Consider the following 16,576-nt stretch of genomic DNA (forward strand, 5'->3'; position numbering starts at 1 on the left):
GAAATGAAGGCCTAGCGCAGACTGCACTTTGTCCACTTGATAGAGAATTTTGAAACTAGCACCAGTTGCAAAATACCACACCTCAAGCCTGCAGACAAATTCAGCAGCATTCCATACATCATTCTTCCCATATGGCCTTCCCCTCGCAGTGCAAGACAGCACTATGTACCATCATCATCATCATCAGCCTGGTTACGCCCACTGCAGGGCAAAGGCCTCTCCCATACTTCTCCAACTACCCCGGTCGTGTACTAATTGTGGCCATGTTGTCCCTGCAAACTTCTTAATCTCATCCGCCCACCTAACTTCCTGCCGTTCCCTGCTATACTTCCCTTCCCTTGGAATCCAGTCCGTAACCCTTAATGAGCATCGGTTATCTTCCCTCCTCATTACATGTCCTGTCCATGCCCATTTGTTTTTCTGGAACTGTGTACAACACCAATCTATTTCAAGAATGACCTTACTAGCATTGAATGGCAAAACAGCGGGAACACAAGGATTTCAGGCGATCAAAACTAGCTGCATTGTGGCACTGCTTATGCTAATATTATAGTATCCATTAATAATGCAAATGTCAACATTGGAGCATAAGAATTTCAAAAAAGAGAAAAAAAGAATGCATGGCCGTTAAGTAAATACAGCAAACCAATAAAATGTCAATGCACTTTTCTGTTAACTATGCACAACCATGCCTCAGCAGCCAGCTGCAGAAAGCTGAATGGAATCACAATGCGGAACGAATTCACGGAGACAATAAGATGAAATAAAGAGCACTCACTGTCAACAGTCTCATCAGGTCTCAATAGCCTCAGCGAAACCTTGATGTGCCCTGGAATCACTGTGAAATGTTTCACTTTCTCCGGCCTGCAAGAAAGAAGAGTAAACCCTAAGCAAGTGAGAAGAATGCATGCCGTAAGTACTATGATACTTCATGCATGCTAAATTGAGCAGATAAAATCTTCAAGAAGACATCTGAAAACAAATTACAGTTGACTTCCATTAATTCGACCTTAAAAGGACCAACAGAATTGATCAAATTAGCCAGTGGGTAAAATTTAGCAGCAGAAAAAAGAAAAAAGAACGCTGCTTTATTTGGCAGAGTTCGCCCTGTTTTAACATGCCCCCACATCTAATGCATACCTGTCATAAGTAGAAAACAATGTTCACCCTAGATGTACACACTACATTGTATAATAAGAAAAATGTAGCATGCCTGTGATTCTGGCAATCAGAAAAAGAGATGAAACCTTCGAAGTTTCCCTACCGTTCGGCTCGGACACTCAGCAGCCAAACTTAACCGTTACAACCGATAATGTGGCATCAGGGCATTGTAGTAAGCAGGTTATTTCACCATGAAAAACACACACAAGTTGACGGTGCAGCAGCTTCTCGTTGTTATAACCGATATATTGTTAAAACCAGTATCATTATAAGTGGGTTCGACTGTACTAGTCAACAATGATTACCATCTTTAGTAGACAATACTCAACAGTGACAACCATGACACACTATGTAGCTTTGCATGCGAAGCTTCACTAGTGAGTCACAGTTAATCTTCCTTCCTTTTATACACTGTTGAAAGTTCGTACAACTACAACACTTCTAAATCTAGTACTGATAGAGCAGTATAGGGGAAGGTAGCCCTTCTTTATCAAAATTCAATGAAGTCAGCCAAGCTTTCTCTTTTTTTCATGTTCAAATGCAATGCAATTATCTTTTTGTTGTTCGACTGTTTACCAATGACAAAAAGGAGATGAATACTTATTGGAAGCGCCTTTTGCGTTTTTAACAGTAGTGGCACCATTCTTATGTCAGCATCATTTTTCTCATTCATGAGTGCTCAGTACAAGTGATGCTTTAAGCATTTCAGTCACTAATGCACAAAATGTCCAAATGTCACTCTTTCTTAAATGCTCATTTGCAGTGAGTGTTACTTTAACGAGAAAAAAGGAAGCCTACCTCTTGAGGTCGCAGAGGAACTTTAGCGTGTCTTCTTCGGAGAGTTTGGCACTATCCTGCCGGTAGATCTGCCCAAACTCCATGAACTTGTCCAACTCATTGGAATGACGGCTGAACAGAGGTCTGTCGCAGGAGGAGAGAAGAGAACATGGTTATGGAAGGCACTTAGTAAGACACATGTCATATGTACTGAAAGAGGAATTGAAGCAACGCATGTGCAAACAGCGTCCAGTGCACTACCGCATGAACCACATGGAATACCGTTTGAAGGGATAGTAAAGGCAAACACCCATCTAGAGTCTGTACTCCATCTCACAAGTTGTTTGCAGCACTGCTAAAGCTGCAGGACTCCTTAAGACAGTAGAAAGGCCGAGTGGCCCTTCAGTATACCCCGAGTTCAGCAGCTGCTGAATTCATGACCAGAGGGACCAAAAAAATCATGACCAAAGCACAATTTTTCCATTTATATTGGCGATAGTGAGTGAAGTTCTCTTCGATAGCTATGTTGGCAATTTTTTTTTTTTTTCTGTCTACTATGAATGTTTGAGGTCATGTCCAGCCAAGCCTGATTTAATTCACAAGTCCTTTTAAAGAGAGCCCCACACTCTCACAAATAGTGCTGGTAGAGCAGTATGAATAGTTCTGTAGAAAAACAACACTGGACAAATTGGGCCTTCTTTTACACTAAAATGCAAAAAATTTTTTTCATAATCAGTGGTCGACTACAATTCACCCACTACAAATGGGTCATGCTACATCATGGGAGCTGGTGCCGCATTTTCCCAGTGACGGCAACAATCCTGTTCTACGTCTAAGGCTAATTCCTTACTTTATGAGCAGCTGTGTTTCGTAGAGGCGACGCTTCAAACATTTTGTAGCCCTGGTCCGTCATTCTAGCTTGATTTCGTAATCGCTTTTAATGCACCTTTAAAACCAGCCCACAGATGCTTGTCCCGAACAGATATTTCAACGAGAGAAAAGTGATGTGGAAGCTATCAAGCAATGGGTGCTCACTTGGCGGCCCACGCAAAGGGCATGCGGAAATGGTCAAGCCGCTGGCAGCACAGGCGGAACATCTTCTGGGCCTTGGTCCCTTGGCGGCCGTCACTGCTGTGCCGGAGGTAAGGTTCCGAGGCCTGCGCTATACTTCCCTGCAGTACCTTCTCTACTCGCACCACCAGGAACAGCTCGGAGTCCGGACGCTGAACCATGAAGACGGCCTGCGGGGGGAGGGGGGGAGGGGGAAATGCAGCAATGATAAGCCAGGTGAATGCAATCTTAATACGAGGCACTCTTTGCCCCATCCCAGGCACTTTGCAGTAGGCAGGTAAGGTCCCACCTAGCAACATTCCAAGCCTCTTCAACGAAAAGAAAATTCAAGTGCCCTATGGCGGGATTGAATGTGGTGACTCCCGGCACAGCAGCCCATTGCTCTAACCATTAGGCCATGATTGCACGCACGTTTCTCTTGTGCCAAGGCCAACTAGCTCTTTGAGACGGCTGGCATGTGCATCCCGTCCCAGTGTACAAGCGCGGTCATTTGCACACGCACTAGTGGTCAGACATACCCCTGTCTATCCTGTGCATCACGGGCTGGTGCGTGCCAGTTTTCTTTATTATTCCCTCATGGTAGCTAACACTTTAAGATGCTGTGTTAAGCTGCAATGCCTTCGGGATTGGCCCAGATCCCTCAGTCTTTTCCTCGTACCATACAATGCTACAAAGATGCTGTGCGACATTGTGCCGCCTTCAGAATCGGACCGGTTCGTAACGGAACAAGTTGCACTATATCTTCACTGAAGCAGAAATAAAACACTCATCGTGCCATCGCTGTCATACTATCGCCATTGCCATCTTGCTTCTGTCATCACACACACAGTTGTTTGCTTAACACAAACACATTGGTCCATTTGTTAACTCTCAGGAACCCCTGATGATGCTGTATTGTCAGCTACACGGAAAATGCTTCGCATAACATTGTCTCTCACAGTGTGCGGGATCTGCATAATTCTTTTACCACTGAGGTTTCTAAAATGTGCATATAAAGAACAACACATAAACAACATTGCATTTCGCCTCTGTCGGAATGCAGTAGTCATGATCCCAAATTGAATTTATACTATAAGTTGTGACACCATGCTGTGCAGCAAATGCTATACAGCCACTTAGCCATCGTGGGAGATGGCAAACAATTATAGAAACTGCTCACTGTAACAGAAAATAAGGGTAGAAAGACTAGTGTAGCTGGGCAAGAATACTGGTAAAACAAGTCAGCAGAGTATGTCAAAAAAAAAAGAAAAAGTAACGGTATAATTATTACCTGTTGTGGAAATGCTAGCCATTCCTCTCCGAGCTCGCTCATTCCAGGTAGCAGTGCGTCGTTCAGCTGAGTGCCTGCGGTCCCGTTGGGAGCCGAGCCGCTGGTACTTTTCCTCCGCGTTGTCTTTGGCAGCATGTTGCGCATGTACGAGTTGTTGACGTCGAAGCGAAAATCCTCTGTCACCTTGCGCATGTGACGGACATCGTAAACCGCCATGGTGGTAAAGTAGGGTTCAACCTGCATATAACCAGAGCCGCCAAATTTTAGAACAACAAAAGCAAGAGAGCCAAATCTAACATTGCCCGAGTCAGTGAGGATGACTCGAAGAACATTAGGCTGAGCGCAAGGCAAAAGAAAGCACTGAAAAATGCCAATATACCACTTTCTTTGGAAGTGGTATATTGGTTGTCACACTGGCCCTCACACATGAAAAAGTTTGCAGGTTCATGTAATTTTTAGTAAAAGAGAAACTAAAGAGCACCATTAAGTTAGTGTATTACGGTTAAGTATTTTTGGTACTACCAGACCGCATGACTATTTTTGTAATCCTGACACAAGGGCACAAACACTTCTAACAAAGACAATACCCATGCTTTGTATACCATGCTGACATCAAGCACCTATTATTCTCATGCCAAGTAAAAGAAATAAACAAATAATTCTAAACTGAGCTATTCCTTTAAGCTCAAGGCACGTGTCTGCTCCCACTTTGATGTTTACGAGCATTCAATGAGCACGGAAGGAATGTACCACACATGGGCACCAGCAAAGCGTTGGGAGATCAAATGGCACAATGACCCATTAAATATCTTATTCACCCAACACAAAAGGTGGTGCAAAAGTGTTGTTAAATAGAGACCACAAAGCAATATTACCTCACTAAACCAAAGAAATAAACCCGGTCTTCAAGACCTTAAGTCTACAGTATGAAATAAGTAATTTTTTTTTAAAAGCATTTGAAGAGAAAAAGAAACTTCAGTATAGCTTTAAAACTTCAGCAGAGTAAAGTTTACTTAAGTGAATTTGTTTTTGAACAAAAGATAGTGTTGTTCACTGTAGATTTTTTTAAACGGCAAGAAAGAGACACGCAAAAGAATGGCTCACATACACGCACACATGCATTTGTGTATGTAATTTATTGCCTCATGTATATCTCGCTCACACCATTCAAAATAATGTGCAGCAAACCATTGAACTGTTGAACTTGGAGTGTACTTCAGTGGTACAGGCATCACACCTTTGTTATTACTTGTCTGCTAACCACAATTTCTATTCTGCTTTCAGAATCAGAATTGGCTTTACTGTGATGATTAGAAAGATCACAGGATGTTAATAAAGTGAAAGCAGTCCCGAAGTCAGAGTGCAATGGGACGCCCTTTCTAAACTAAGGAGAGCAGATAGTTGGGCTAGTTGGTTGAACTGCATGCTGAAAAAGTTTGCGCAGAGACCCGAGGACAAGCAGAGAAAAAACAAGGACTAAACTTAAGAAAACACAGATTACAGCAGTAGCAACAAATTGTGAACCATCGTCGTTTAGAGGTTGCCGATGCACCCTCTATTCAGGCACTTGGGCCAAGGCGTACTATCAGCGTGAAAAATTATGGGGCGGGGGATCTAAGAAAAAGTTTAATACTTCTGCAAAGTGATCATGCATCGTGGTATGCATTTGAATTCCCAGCATCTACTAATATGTGTCACCAACCGAGCATTGTACAGTCTTACTAAGTGCAGGCACAAACCATTCGAAAATTTAACTGTTTTGCAGAAACTATGCCCCATAAACTTTCAATGCCTACTGTACTACACGACAAGGTAAGCTTTACAGTACAGTTGGTGCGAAATTGTCAAGCAATACTTTACCTGGCAGAGGGATCCATTCTGGCAGTCCAGAGGTGCCTGCAGATTGAACTTGACCTCTTCGCACTTCACGAACATGCGAGTGTTGAACTCTTCCTTGAAGGGCTCCACACGTCGCTCGTAGTTAGAGATGTGCAAGCAGCTGCTTGATCTCTGCAAGGATTGGCAGCAGCGAAAGAAGCACCTCAATCACACAGGTCCTTAGCAAGCCACAAATGACAATTGTTTTTAGCGGCATAGGTAACAGCTGGCTAGCAACCTGTTACCAATCGCATATCGAACCATTGCATTCGGCATCCTACAAATTGACTTTGGCAAGAAAAGCTATGATAAGTAAAGTGCTATAAACAGAATGTAAGTGATGAAACCAGAGGCGCAATGCTAATGGGCACTTCATAATTAAAAGGCAACAGTACAATTTGAAGTAGGCCCATCATTCTGCAGACTACAAGAAATGTAAGTTGATTAGCACTTTGCTAACACTATGCAGTACTTACAAACAGTGCTAGCAGTTCATGCCTGTAGAATGCCACAAAGAAATAGTGATGTCACTTATCACAGAAAGTAGCACCTAGCCAAGACCACAATTCCTAAAATGCTACTTACCTGCAAGTCTGGATAAATAGAGAACAGGTTCTGCCTATTCTGTTTGCGTGCTTGGGATATGGAGTAGTCCGTTTCTTTAGCATACTGAAAAAAAAAAATAGCCAACCTAAAGATACAATTCACCAAACATAGCTTTAACAGATAGGTATATACTTCATTTGGGTAGAACATAAAACAATCATTTTAGTGAGATCTATTAGTCACATTCTCTTCTGTGAAATCGAAACCAGTAAAACAGCTTTTCTATAAAGTTACACATAGCAGCACTAGTCCAGGGCAAACATCAGGAACGAAAAGAAAAGGCTACAATACCTTCACCAAGTCTGGGTTCTTGCTGTGCTCCAAGCTTTTCAATGTTCCATAGCCATAAGGTGATGAAGGTGACGTTACCACATTTTCTGGAAAGGTTTTAGACAAAGTATCTAAGTAAAGTTGGTACTGAAAGCTATCAACATGGGTACATACAGAAGTGCTGCATTTACTTGTTCACAATGTTCTCGTAAATGTAACTCATCACAATCTGCAATACCACAATACTTTGGCCCTTAATAAACCTTAGTTGGAAGTTAATGATTGTGCCTGTCATTTCATGTTTCAACTGTCGTCCTAGAACACCAAGCGAAAAATCTACAGATTACCAACTGGCCTAAAATACCTTGCTAAGATAATAAAAGTGCAAAGAGAATAACTTATGCATGTTTACAAGTGTTCCTAATGTTTGATGACTAAATAAGTTAGTATATGTAAATCCAGAATATGGAGGAAGCTTTATGTAATGACAAATTTCTACCCACAGCTTAATAACCCAAAAACGAACTTAAAAGTTGTCTAATAGGTGGTATTATTGAAAGCAGGACCACTGCCTGGCTAGTGAAGTTGCACTGACATTGGCGTCCAGGAACTTAGCAGCGCAAAGTGAAATGATTTCACAACCTGACATGCCAAATAAATATTACATTCGCAGAAGCTCGGCAAAAATCTGCAAAGTGGAGGACGTTTCACACAAGGCAACAATCCCCATTCACCTTGCTGAAGCAGAATGCCACCTAAGTGAGCCCTTTCGGTCTCCACAAGAAAGCACCGAACGCAAATATATGGGGCACAGGGAGAGCAGACCTTCAGGTGATGAGACGACGGTGGCCGCAGCCTTCTTGCTGCACTCCTGGGCGTTGCGGTAGTTGGTGGTGATGGCCACCAGCATGGCCATCCAGCCGTCCATCTCGATCTCGCTCTCAGCTGCCAGCACGCACGACTTGTGACCATCTTGCATGCGTAGCTCAAAACTCAGCTTGCTCCGCTTGGAATTCTGCACAGTGGCAGAGTCCACGTTCAATCAGCCTCGATCAAAACTCCGTAATACGAGCTGCACTTATTAATGCAAGAACCACTCGAGTCAGGCCCCTGTGAACTAACAGGACCCGACAATGTGACTATCAAGTTGACCGTGGCAGCATGACTTTTTCAATCTGATATGAGAAAAGAAGCGACATGTAGCACACACATCGAGTTTAGTAACAGGTTTGTCTTACAGAAGGTGCCTTCATGCCATGCAGCAGTAAAATCACTCAGTTATGCATGCTCTCATATTAAGTTCAACTGGAGGTGACAGTCACACCTAAGTTCAACAAACAACTAAAGAAAGCAACTGATAAAGACACCGGTGCTCAAGATCAAGATCACAAGGAAAGAACAGGAACTATGAAGTGTTTTTTATACCAAGAGCTAGGCCATTAATGTTATGTTTTTTGATAAGATTGGCAAAGAAGCGAATGGAAATATCAAGAGACACAACATGCCATCAGTGAAGACTAAGTCTTTGCCTTACACACAATGGTATACAAGTGAACAACAACTTTTGTCCAGTCGTGGGTAGTAGCAGTAGTAATAAACTTTAATAACAAAATGAGCAGGCGAGAGTTTTCGCCCTAAGCAGGCAGTGTCCTCAGTCCAGGATATCATGGGTAAACCGAGTCTCTTTTTGATAAGATTTGGGATAAGCCGAGTGAGAGTAGACGAAGACTAATGATGTGCTAATGGTGAGGGCAGGACACGCAACAATGAAAGCGATTTCACCTAATGAGACTTTCATTTCTCATTGCTACTCATGATAACAAGCCTGGAAGCAATGAATGAGAGTGGATGAAATATTATCCGATGCCCTTGTTCTCGAAAATATTTTGTTCCCAACTCCGTCTCATCAGCGCATTTCCCCACAAGGTCACTGCATTTACAGCTGTTGCTGCGCAAGTTTGGATGCGCTACATTAGTTCAGTTTTGACTGGGGTGCAAAAAATTATGCCTGCCGCACTTTCAACACCAGAGAGCAACAGGCCCAGCGATTCATTTTATGTGGTCTGAAAGAAAAGAACACTTGCAAGTTCATTGTTACACAGAGAACTGTTGTGGGCTACACTGCAAACTTAAAAAAATTTTTGAATTCATGTGGAAGCCTCGAGCAAGCCTCCCTGCCGAAGGACTCGGCGAGCAACAGCCAATTTGCTGTCTCCGAACAGTATGGCTACCTAACCCTTAGTATTTCTAACGGGCCAGTGCCAAAGACGAAGAAAAAGTGTGCCACACTGTGGTCCACTGTATGTATTCGCTACCTTCTTTTTCATTAATTCCCCCAAAATTAGGTACAGCACCAGGCTTGTTTGTCTTTGGACCTGAAGAAACCAACTATGTACACTCTTCTCTTGTGTAGGCATGTGGAGGCAGTAATTGCTTTTCGCACTGCAGCCAGAACTAACAGCATTTTTACCAGTCTAGACTAATTTAGTGTTGCTCCTTACATGTCCTTAAGAAAAAAAAAAACATGAGTGAAGGAAACAGAGAGAACAAGAAGAGCAAGTGCAGCTGCCAACCTTCCAGAGTACCTCCTTTCCTTAAAGGGCCCCTCACCAGGTCTGGCCATTTTGAGCTAACAAGCGCAGAGCATACAATGCACGCCAACAATCGTGTTTGCAAAGAATGACATCGCTACGTGCCGTGGAAAGGGCTGAAATTTCAATCCAAACGCCGTTTCCTTCTTCACTCGCGGCGAATCCACCCGGAGAGAGACGGTGACGTAGTCGGGCTCCTACACCTACGTAATTGTGTCCGCAGTGTGACGTAGCTCGTGGTGACACGTGACTTCGAGAATTATTCAAGGCAACATCTCTTATTTGTGTGATCTGTTGCTTGAATTGACGAATTGAGGTTTAGATAAATAATAAAACACACAAACGGAAGGCCTGCATGTTTTTTTTGTTTTACTTCGCACCAAAGCAATAGCGATGTACTTCTGTTTCGTCTGCTTGTACAGTCACGCGCGCAGGTATCGAAACTATGCCATTTTTTTACCATATTCCAGCATGTAATCACCCTCTGCGATCCACTTGTTCTGCCTCAGTATTTGTGTAGCACTGAGTTATACTGTTAGTCATGTGTCCTTGTGCACAGCGTACAAAATTGTGCACTGCGCAAATGAGACAACAGCTCACGCGTGGAGCGGTCAGCGGAAATGCGTAGCACAGGGAAAAAAAGAACGAGGAGCAAAAAAATGAAGTGAAATGAAATGAAAAATGAAATGACGTATGCGTCAAGCGATCCTCGAGGTCTGGTATGGGAGAACGCAGGGAGGGAATTTCGCTTGCGAAGGCTAGACGAGGCGAGTGGAGAGAGCGTGGCAGTGGAGCCCGCCTGCTAAAATCATGGATTCACAGCACTAAATATTTCTATCTCGGCTATTATTAAGCCGATTTGAAAATTTCTTGCGGCAGAACGCTCCCTAGAATAACTTCCAGCGTATAACCAAAATTTGCTATGGGCCCTTTAATACAGATAGTCATTGCATTGGCAGAACTGACATATACTAAAGTATGAAGAATATTGAGAATAAGGGCTGCACATGAAAGACTGTGTGATGCCCTTATAAGACCAATGGGCTATACACACACAAGCATGCTTGGCACCATGCAGCAGTGGCCATGTTGCTGTGCGTAGCAAAAGCAGCACATGTAGGCAAGTGCTGAACGGTGACAAGAGTTTGAGGAATAAACATACATTATAAGTAATACTGCTATCACCTCGAATTCTTTCCCACAAAAGTGAGAAAGCTCCAAAGTTCTTTCGGGATAGCCTAACCACGCACACAACACCACATTTCTTACCAAAGAACAATCCTAATAGTGCTAACAACTGAATTTTGCAAACAGGGTGCTCTAACATATATGATGCATTTCCGTGACTTACCCTGACCACTTTGCTACAGAAGTCCATGCAGATGGTGCCTTTCGATTCCGTCTTTTTGTCATCCTTGTAGAACTCGAGCGAGTGGCTGCCATCCACTCCTCGTGTTAGTGTCATGTATCTTCTTTTGAATGACTAGAGGAACAAATTGTAGAGAACATATAATGAGTATTGTGTAATCATAACATTATGCAAGTCAGAACAGCAACAGAGCAGAAAATATATGTCGAGAGGTTACCAGAGAATTATAACTTCAACAGAGAACACAGACTTTACAGTGTGCTAAACTCAAGCACTCATGCCTGAATGTATAATGGGTAAGGAACTACGGTGCCATAAAGTAATACCAGCTTTCAAACACAAATTCACCAACAGACACTGTGTTCAGTACATAAAAAATTTGGCAAACACATCTAAGACTGCTTACGTGCGGGAATGCAAAAGCATTACAGCTCTTTTGGTGAAATGTTTTTTTCTGCACATTTCTTGTCTATGCAAGCTCTCACTTGCATTTTAACTGCGCCTCGTTAAGGCCAAATGAAAGCGCGCCATGCGTCTCGACGCGCTCGCTTGCCCGCCAGAAGTTCATAATTCGAAGGACCGCTCAGTGGCATTCAACTGGACATTAACACTTTTTATTTTATACACTAATTTTATACACTCATTCCAGAAGTTCATAATTTGAAGGACCGCTCAGTGGCATTCAAATGGACATTAACGCTTTTTATTTTATACACTCATATTATACACTCATGATGTGGCACCCCCTCCTACCCATTGGATGCACCATCATGTGCACAACGACACATACACTAGGCCACACGTTTAGTCAGCCAGATGGCTGCGACGTGATGTGGGCAATGACGCATCCACTAGACACACATTTAGTCAATCAGAACCATGGAGCTGTTGGGGAAGTGTGCTCGTATTGCACCTCGGAGCCCCAGGTTCGATTCCCTCACAGACTGAAATTCACCTAATATTCTTTTCAAAGTCATTTGCTTGCTTTGTTTACAGGAACCTCACTGAGAAATTTGACGTGATTCCGACTATTTTTTTACAAGTCTTTAGTCTTTGCCTGTGGCCATTTTTGGTACTATCATTCAGCCACGCCACCGACTACAATGCTGGATTTTCGTATAATGGGGCATATAATGCTTTCGCATTATTAAGCTGCATAATGCAAGCAAGCCTCAGTTGCTGCACTGAGGACCAGAAATATTAGCAATATATTTTGCTTACACTAGTACACTAATAGGCATGTTACAATAATGCACAGGTACTGACGCTATAAGCGATGACAGAGGTAATTTGTGGCACTATGGACTAAATAAGAGAACAGTATTTAGGAACAATAAACGTGCACAAAAGCACCTTTGTCGCTTGTGTATTATTGTTTGAAACAGAATTCAATACAGATTACTTGCAGCCAACTCAAACGCTAATACTTAACTCAAATTTATTTTTATTGAAAGAAACTTGAATATCGGCATAATAGTTCTGCGGAAACTCGCAAGGCGGCGAGAAGTATTTAATTAAGGGACATGAGACATCCACCCAATCTTAGCAATTGCTACAAAGAAAACCCATATAGGTTCCTCGAAAGAAAAGCCTCGCAGTTGAAGAAAAATTCGTCCTGGTCACAGAACAGGACGAATTTTTCTTCAATTGCGAGGCTTTTCGTTTGAGGAACCCGTGTGGGTTTCCTTTGTAGCAATTGGTACGACTGGGTGGATGTATCATTTCCCTTAATTAAAAACCTGAATATCCTTCTAGTTCACAACAAATTTTTAAGTCATCTAATTGAAATAAGAGCTCCTGGTCCATTTAGCTAGTAGAAGTCTTCGGCTTCAGAAAGCGTGAGTAGTAAGGCAAAAGCATACTAAGCAGGAGCATACAGAAGGCACGAGCAGCAGTCAAAATGTTGTGAACTTTCTTCCTCAGGCTAGTCTGTACGTTGGCAGACACAAGGAACCCAGTCATGCATAGATAGCTCTGATATCCCAGATGTGCACACATCTTCGGTTCTTCAAGCCAGGCAAACGCTTTTGCTTTGCAACTCTTCTTTTTGTGAATAAATTTACTGCTTATTGATCATTTATAACTATTATTAGCTAATTTCAATTAGGAAGCATCAATACTTAGGAAGCATCATGCATATGGATATAATAGAACACATAATTCTGTTTTGGATGCCATATTATTCAGTTTCAGATAATTACTGTTTCCGATAGTGCATACAGCTAACATTGGTCCCTACACGCCTAGATGTAGGCAAGTCAACTGCCCTTCTATTGGTGACTGCAAACACATTTACCTTTGTTGCCAAGCTAATGAAGCTGTCGGTGCCGGATTCTGGCCCCTTGAGTATGTAGCCTTCCTTGATGACCTCAGAGTCACCCTTGAGATTGCTCTCCTGGAGAAAATAAATGGGTTGAGCATCAACAAAAGCCTACACATAACATAAAATGGCATGCACAGACTCTCTGCTGTTGGAGCTGAAGCGACAACTGTACCTGCTCATGCACATACCAAACCAAAATCTTTTAAGTGTGCTTCTTTCACAAACTTTTGAGCCATCAACAACATCAGTACAATCATGGAAAACTGAGCTAAAGCTTCAAAACACAGTGGAACTTGCAGAACAATTCCTTGAATGCAAAATTAGTAGAGAAATTCATTTCAATTAAACACCACTCACTTGATTTCTTCACTGCTACATTTCCCACCTCTGCGCGCAGGCACAGGTCATTATGAAAAGGCATTTGAACTGGAAGATATTTATTTTGCTTCAAATTTCAAAACTGTATTTTAACATTGCCTATAGCATAAGGCCACAGCATGTCCTGACAAGGCTGAATTATTTAAAGTCAGCTGTAGAACTACAAACACATTTAAAGTTAACCGCTCAGATGAAGAGACTGCGACAGCAAGTATGGCATGACCACTAACTAAAACAGTATGGACAATTTTTTTTTTTTTTCAATTTACGAAAAGCCATTAGAGAATTATGCACAGAACGGCAGTATAAAAAGAAATACGAAAATGCTAACATGTATCTCAGAGAGGTTATCAACAAACGTTTTGTAAAATATAGCTTAGAACTGACATACCGAGTCCTTGACCTCGGTCTCTGTGTCAACCTCATACACCTGGTCCTGCAGGTCCGTTGGCCGTGGTATTCGACTGGAACAGATGAAAAGGAAGATGAAACCAACTGAAACACTACAGCAGTGAAGTGCACTGTGCAAATGTGACACCGCTGAGTTAGCTAATGTGTTGTCAAGGGAATTATGACTCTCCATAACACAATGCATCTTCTCATAAAGTCAGACAAACGCAGGCAATAAATGTCCATTCCTCCCACTAGCTCCATGACTAATAATTAAATGACGCTAATGACAAAAATAGGTTCAGCATCATTCAAACCCCGCTTAAAAGGGATTCCTGTACTTTCTTTCAATGTCCCAAAATCCCCACCCCTTTTGGTAGTTTGATGCACCAATGAGCAAGAATGATGAACAAGGAGCAGGATTAGTGCAGGATGTTGTGGCAGGGGTGGCATTTAATTGCCTACATACACAGTTAAACCTCGATATAACGAAGTCGGTAAAATCGGCAATTTGCTTTGTTATATCAGAATTTCGTTGCATTGAAATTTGACCTTTCATGCAAATAAGTACAATTGCCGATTGATTTTTCTTATGCAGAAAGGGGCCGCAGAACTTTCCGAATTATCAGGCAATCAAAAACAGCAAATTTTAATGAGAAAACAATACATTTTGATGAATTTGGGAGTCAGCGACAAATCATACGGTTTCATGCCACGTACGTCGGCGATATCTTCACACTGGCGGTACGAATTAAGCGAAGCCAGCCATGTTTTCGCATGCACTCCACCCCCGCGGCTGATAGGATCGCCCGCACCTGGATGATGCTATCAAGAAAAGTGCCGGCAGCGGGGAGCGAATGCTTCGTCTGCCTCTCCCTATAATGGGTCATTGAAACTCGAGATTATGCAACCTCCAATACTAAACTCGTGGGAAGACAGCTAACATGGTGCCACCGCCACCTCACCACGGCCACTCTTTGCACATGCTGCCGATTACCTCTAAAGCAGGGATTACCTCTAAAGCAGTCGACCAGTACAACCCAAGCTAAACCCAACAGCGGTGAAAAGGGTAATCTAAATCAAACAGCCCAAAGTAAACTCAAACAGCCCATGGTGAACAAAGGCTCTGACAACACGGGTGCTACACAGCCCCCTGCGTCGTCCAACTTTATTATCCTTTGTTCCCTTAGTGCTATGTGATTTTGACAATGTTGACCTACCAACTTGCACAACACACCATTTCGATCAAGTGAAAAAGAATTTAAGCGAACTGGCAACCAACCTGAGCAGCTCTTTGTACGTTCCCGAATAGACGCTTGACTTGTACAAGACTTTGTGCCAGTCAGCCGTGTAGGTTTTGATGCACTGGCGCACAAACAAGGGCAGGCAGTGGAATCGCACATTGGCAGGGATTGTTGGCACTGTGGTACGGATGGCACGGGGAATGACGGCTTGCTGTAAGAAAGGATAAAAATGAGAAATGAGCAGTGCCATCAGTAAAAGTGAGCTGCTTGGCACACATACTTGAACAAAAAAAAAAGTATTTATGTGCTCTCTTCCTCCAAGCTCAACCACTGAAGTTGCTGGCAATGTCCTATGAAAGTGCATTTGATAGAACATAGCAACACAGTTTGATGGGGTGCAATTTGCCTGCTAATAGTAAAATGTTCATATTTTTTTATTGGCTGGCACTGTATGAAAACAATTTAATATGCAAAGACGAAGCAGCAAGTAGCCTTTCCAGTGTTCGCTCCAGTTTAACTGTGCATCATTAAATTAATCAGGCAATGAGCAAAACTTCCACGGTGCCAGGTGTGAGCCTCCTACAAAGTCTCATAAATGAGACAAAACATAATGCAAGTCTCAACGGCGAATAAGATGAAAGTTGCCATGGACGACCTACAGAGTATAATGAATTAAAGCAACAGCATGGGCTGAAAATTCTAATGCGCTTTTTCTGGAGCACTTAGCCTGTACTGTAGTGATGACAGTGTGCCCACATGCGATAGGATGTCTCGTTTCCCTCCTTGCAGATGATAACGCTGCCAGACTGTTGTGACCTTATAGTCTCCTGAAATGTTACCTTGAGTAATATACAGGGCGTTTCACGTAACTTGAACCAAGGATTTAAGAAAAGCGGTTAGCCGCAGCTGAATGAAACCAAAATCATATGACTTGCCATCATGTGGCGCTCCTTAGAGTATCTTTTATTAATTAACTAAGATGAACTATTAAAGTTTTTCTTAATATTCACTTTCAGGCCAAGTGTGTGTCATTTCGTCATAGAGGGGGTTCCTGAATGACCGATCCAATTTTTTGTGGCAACGTATGTGCTGTGTGGTGATCTTTTTTCGGCGTTTAAAGAAAGCCAGCGAAATATGAAATAAGACCATGTGACTGCGCTTGTGCACTATCGTATTGCGGCGCTCTCAACCGCGCTTCGTACGAAACAACCGTGCGAGCAGACCGTGGTGAAGTGAGCGGCCGTGGCT

At 42.7% G+C, this 16,576-nt stretch overlaps 1 protein-coding gene across 4 annotated transcripts in view; it reads right to left on the bottom strand.

Moving 5' to 3' along the window:
* Ziz (dedicator of cytokinesis protein Ziz) overlaps positions 1-16,576 on the bottom strand; it is a 196,935-nt gene that overhangs the window by 95,096 nt on the left and 85,263 nt on the right. For all 4 annotated transcript variants that reach the window (XM_075682221.1, XM_075682222.1, XM_075682219.1 and 1 more), the window contains exons 3-14: positions 15,367-15,539; positions 14,086-14,158; positions 13,290-13,388; positions 10,976-11,107; positions 7,859-8,048; positions 7,055-7,140; positions 6,743-6,826; positions 6,140-6,289; positions 4,280-4,516; positions 2,974-3,179; positions 1,960-2,082; positions 779-864 (exon numbers count right to left, since the gene is read on the bottom strand). In XM_075682221.1, the coding sequence (XP_075538336.1) occupies positions 779-864; positions 1,960-2,082; positions 2,974-3,179; positions 4,280-4,516; positions 6,140-6,289; positions 6,743-6,826; positions 7,055-7,140; positions 7,859-8,048; positions 10,976-11,107; positions 13,290-13,388; positions 14,086-14,158; positions 15,367-15,539 (1,639 nt within the window). The remainder of the gene's footprint in view (positions 1-778; positions 865-1,959; positions 2,083-2,973; positions 3,180-4,279; positions 4,517-6,139; positions 6,290-6,742; positions 6,827-7,054; positions 7,141-7,858; positions 8,049-10,975; positions 11,108-13,289; positions 13,389-14,085; positions 14,159-15,366; positions 15,540-16,576) is intronic.

This window comes from Dermacentor variabilis, chromosome 2, assembly GCF_050947875.1.
Source record: "Dermacentor variabilis isolate Ectoservices chromosome 2, ASM5094787v1, whole genome shotgun sequence".
NCBI lineage: Eukaryota > Metazoa > Arthropoda > Arachnida > Ixodida > Ixodidae > Dermacentor > Dermacentor variabilis.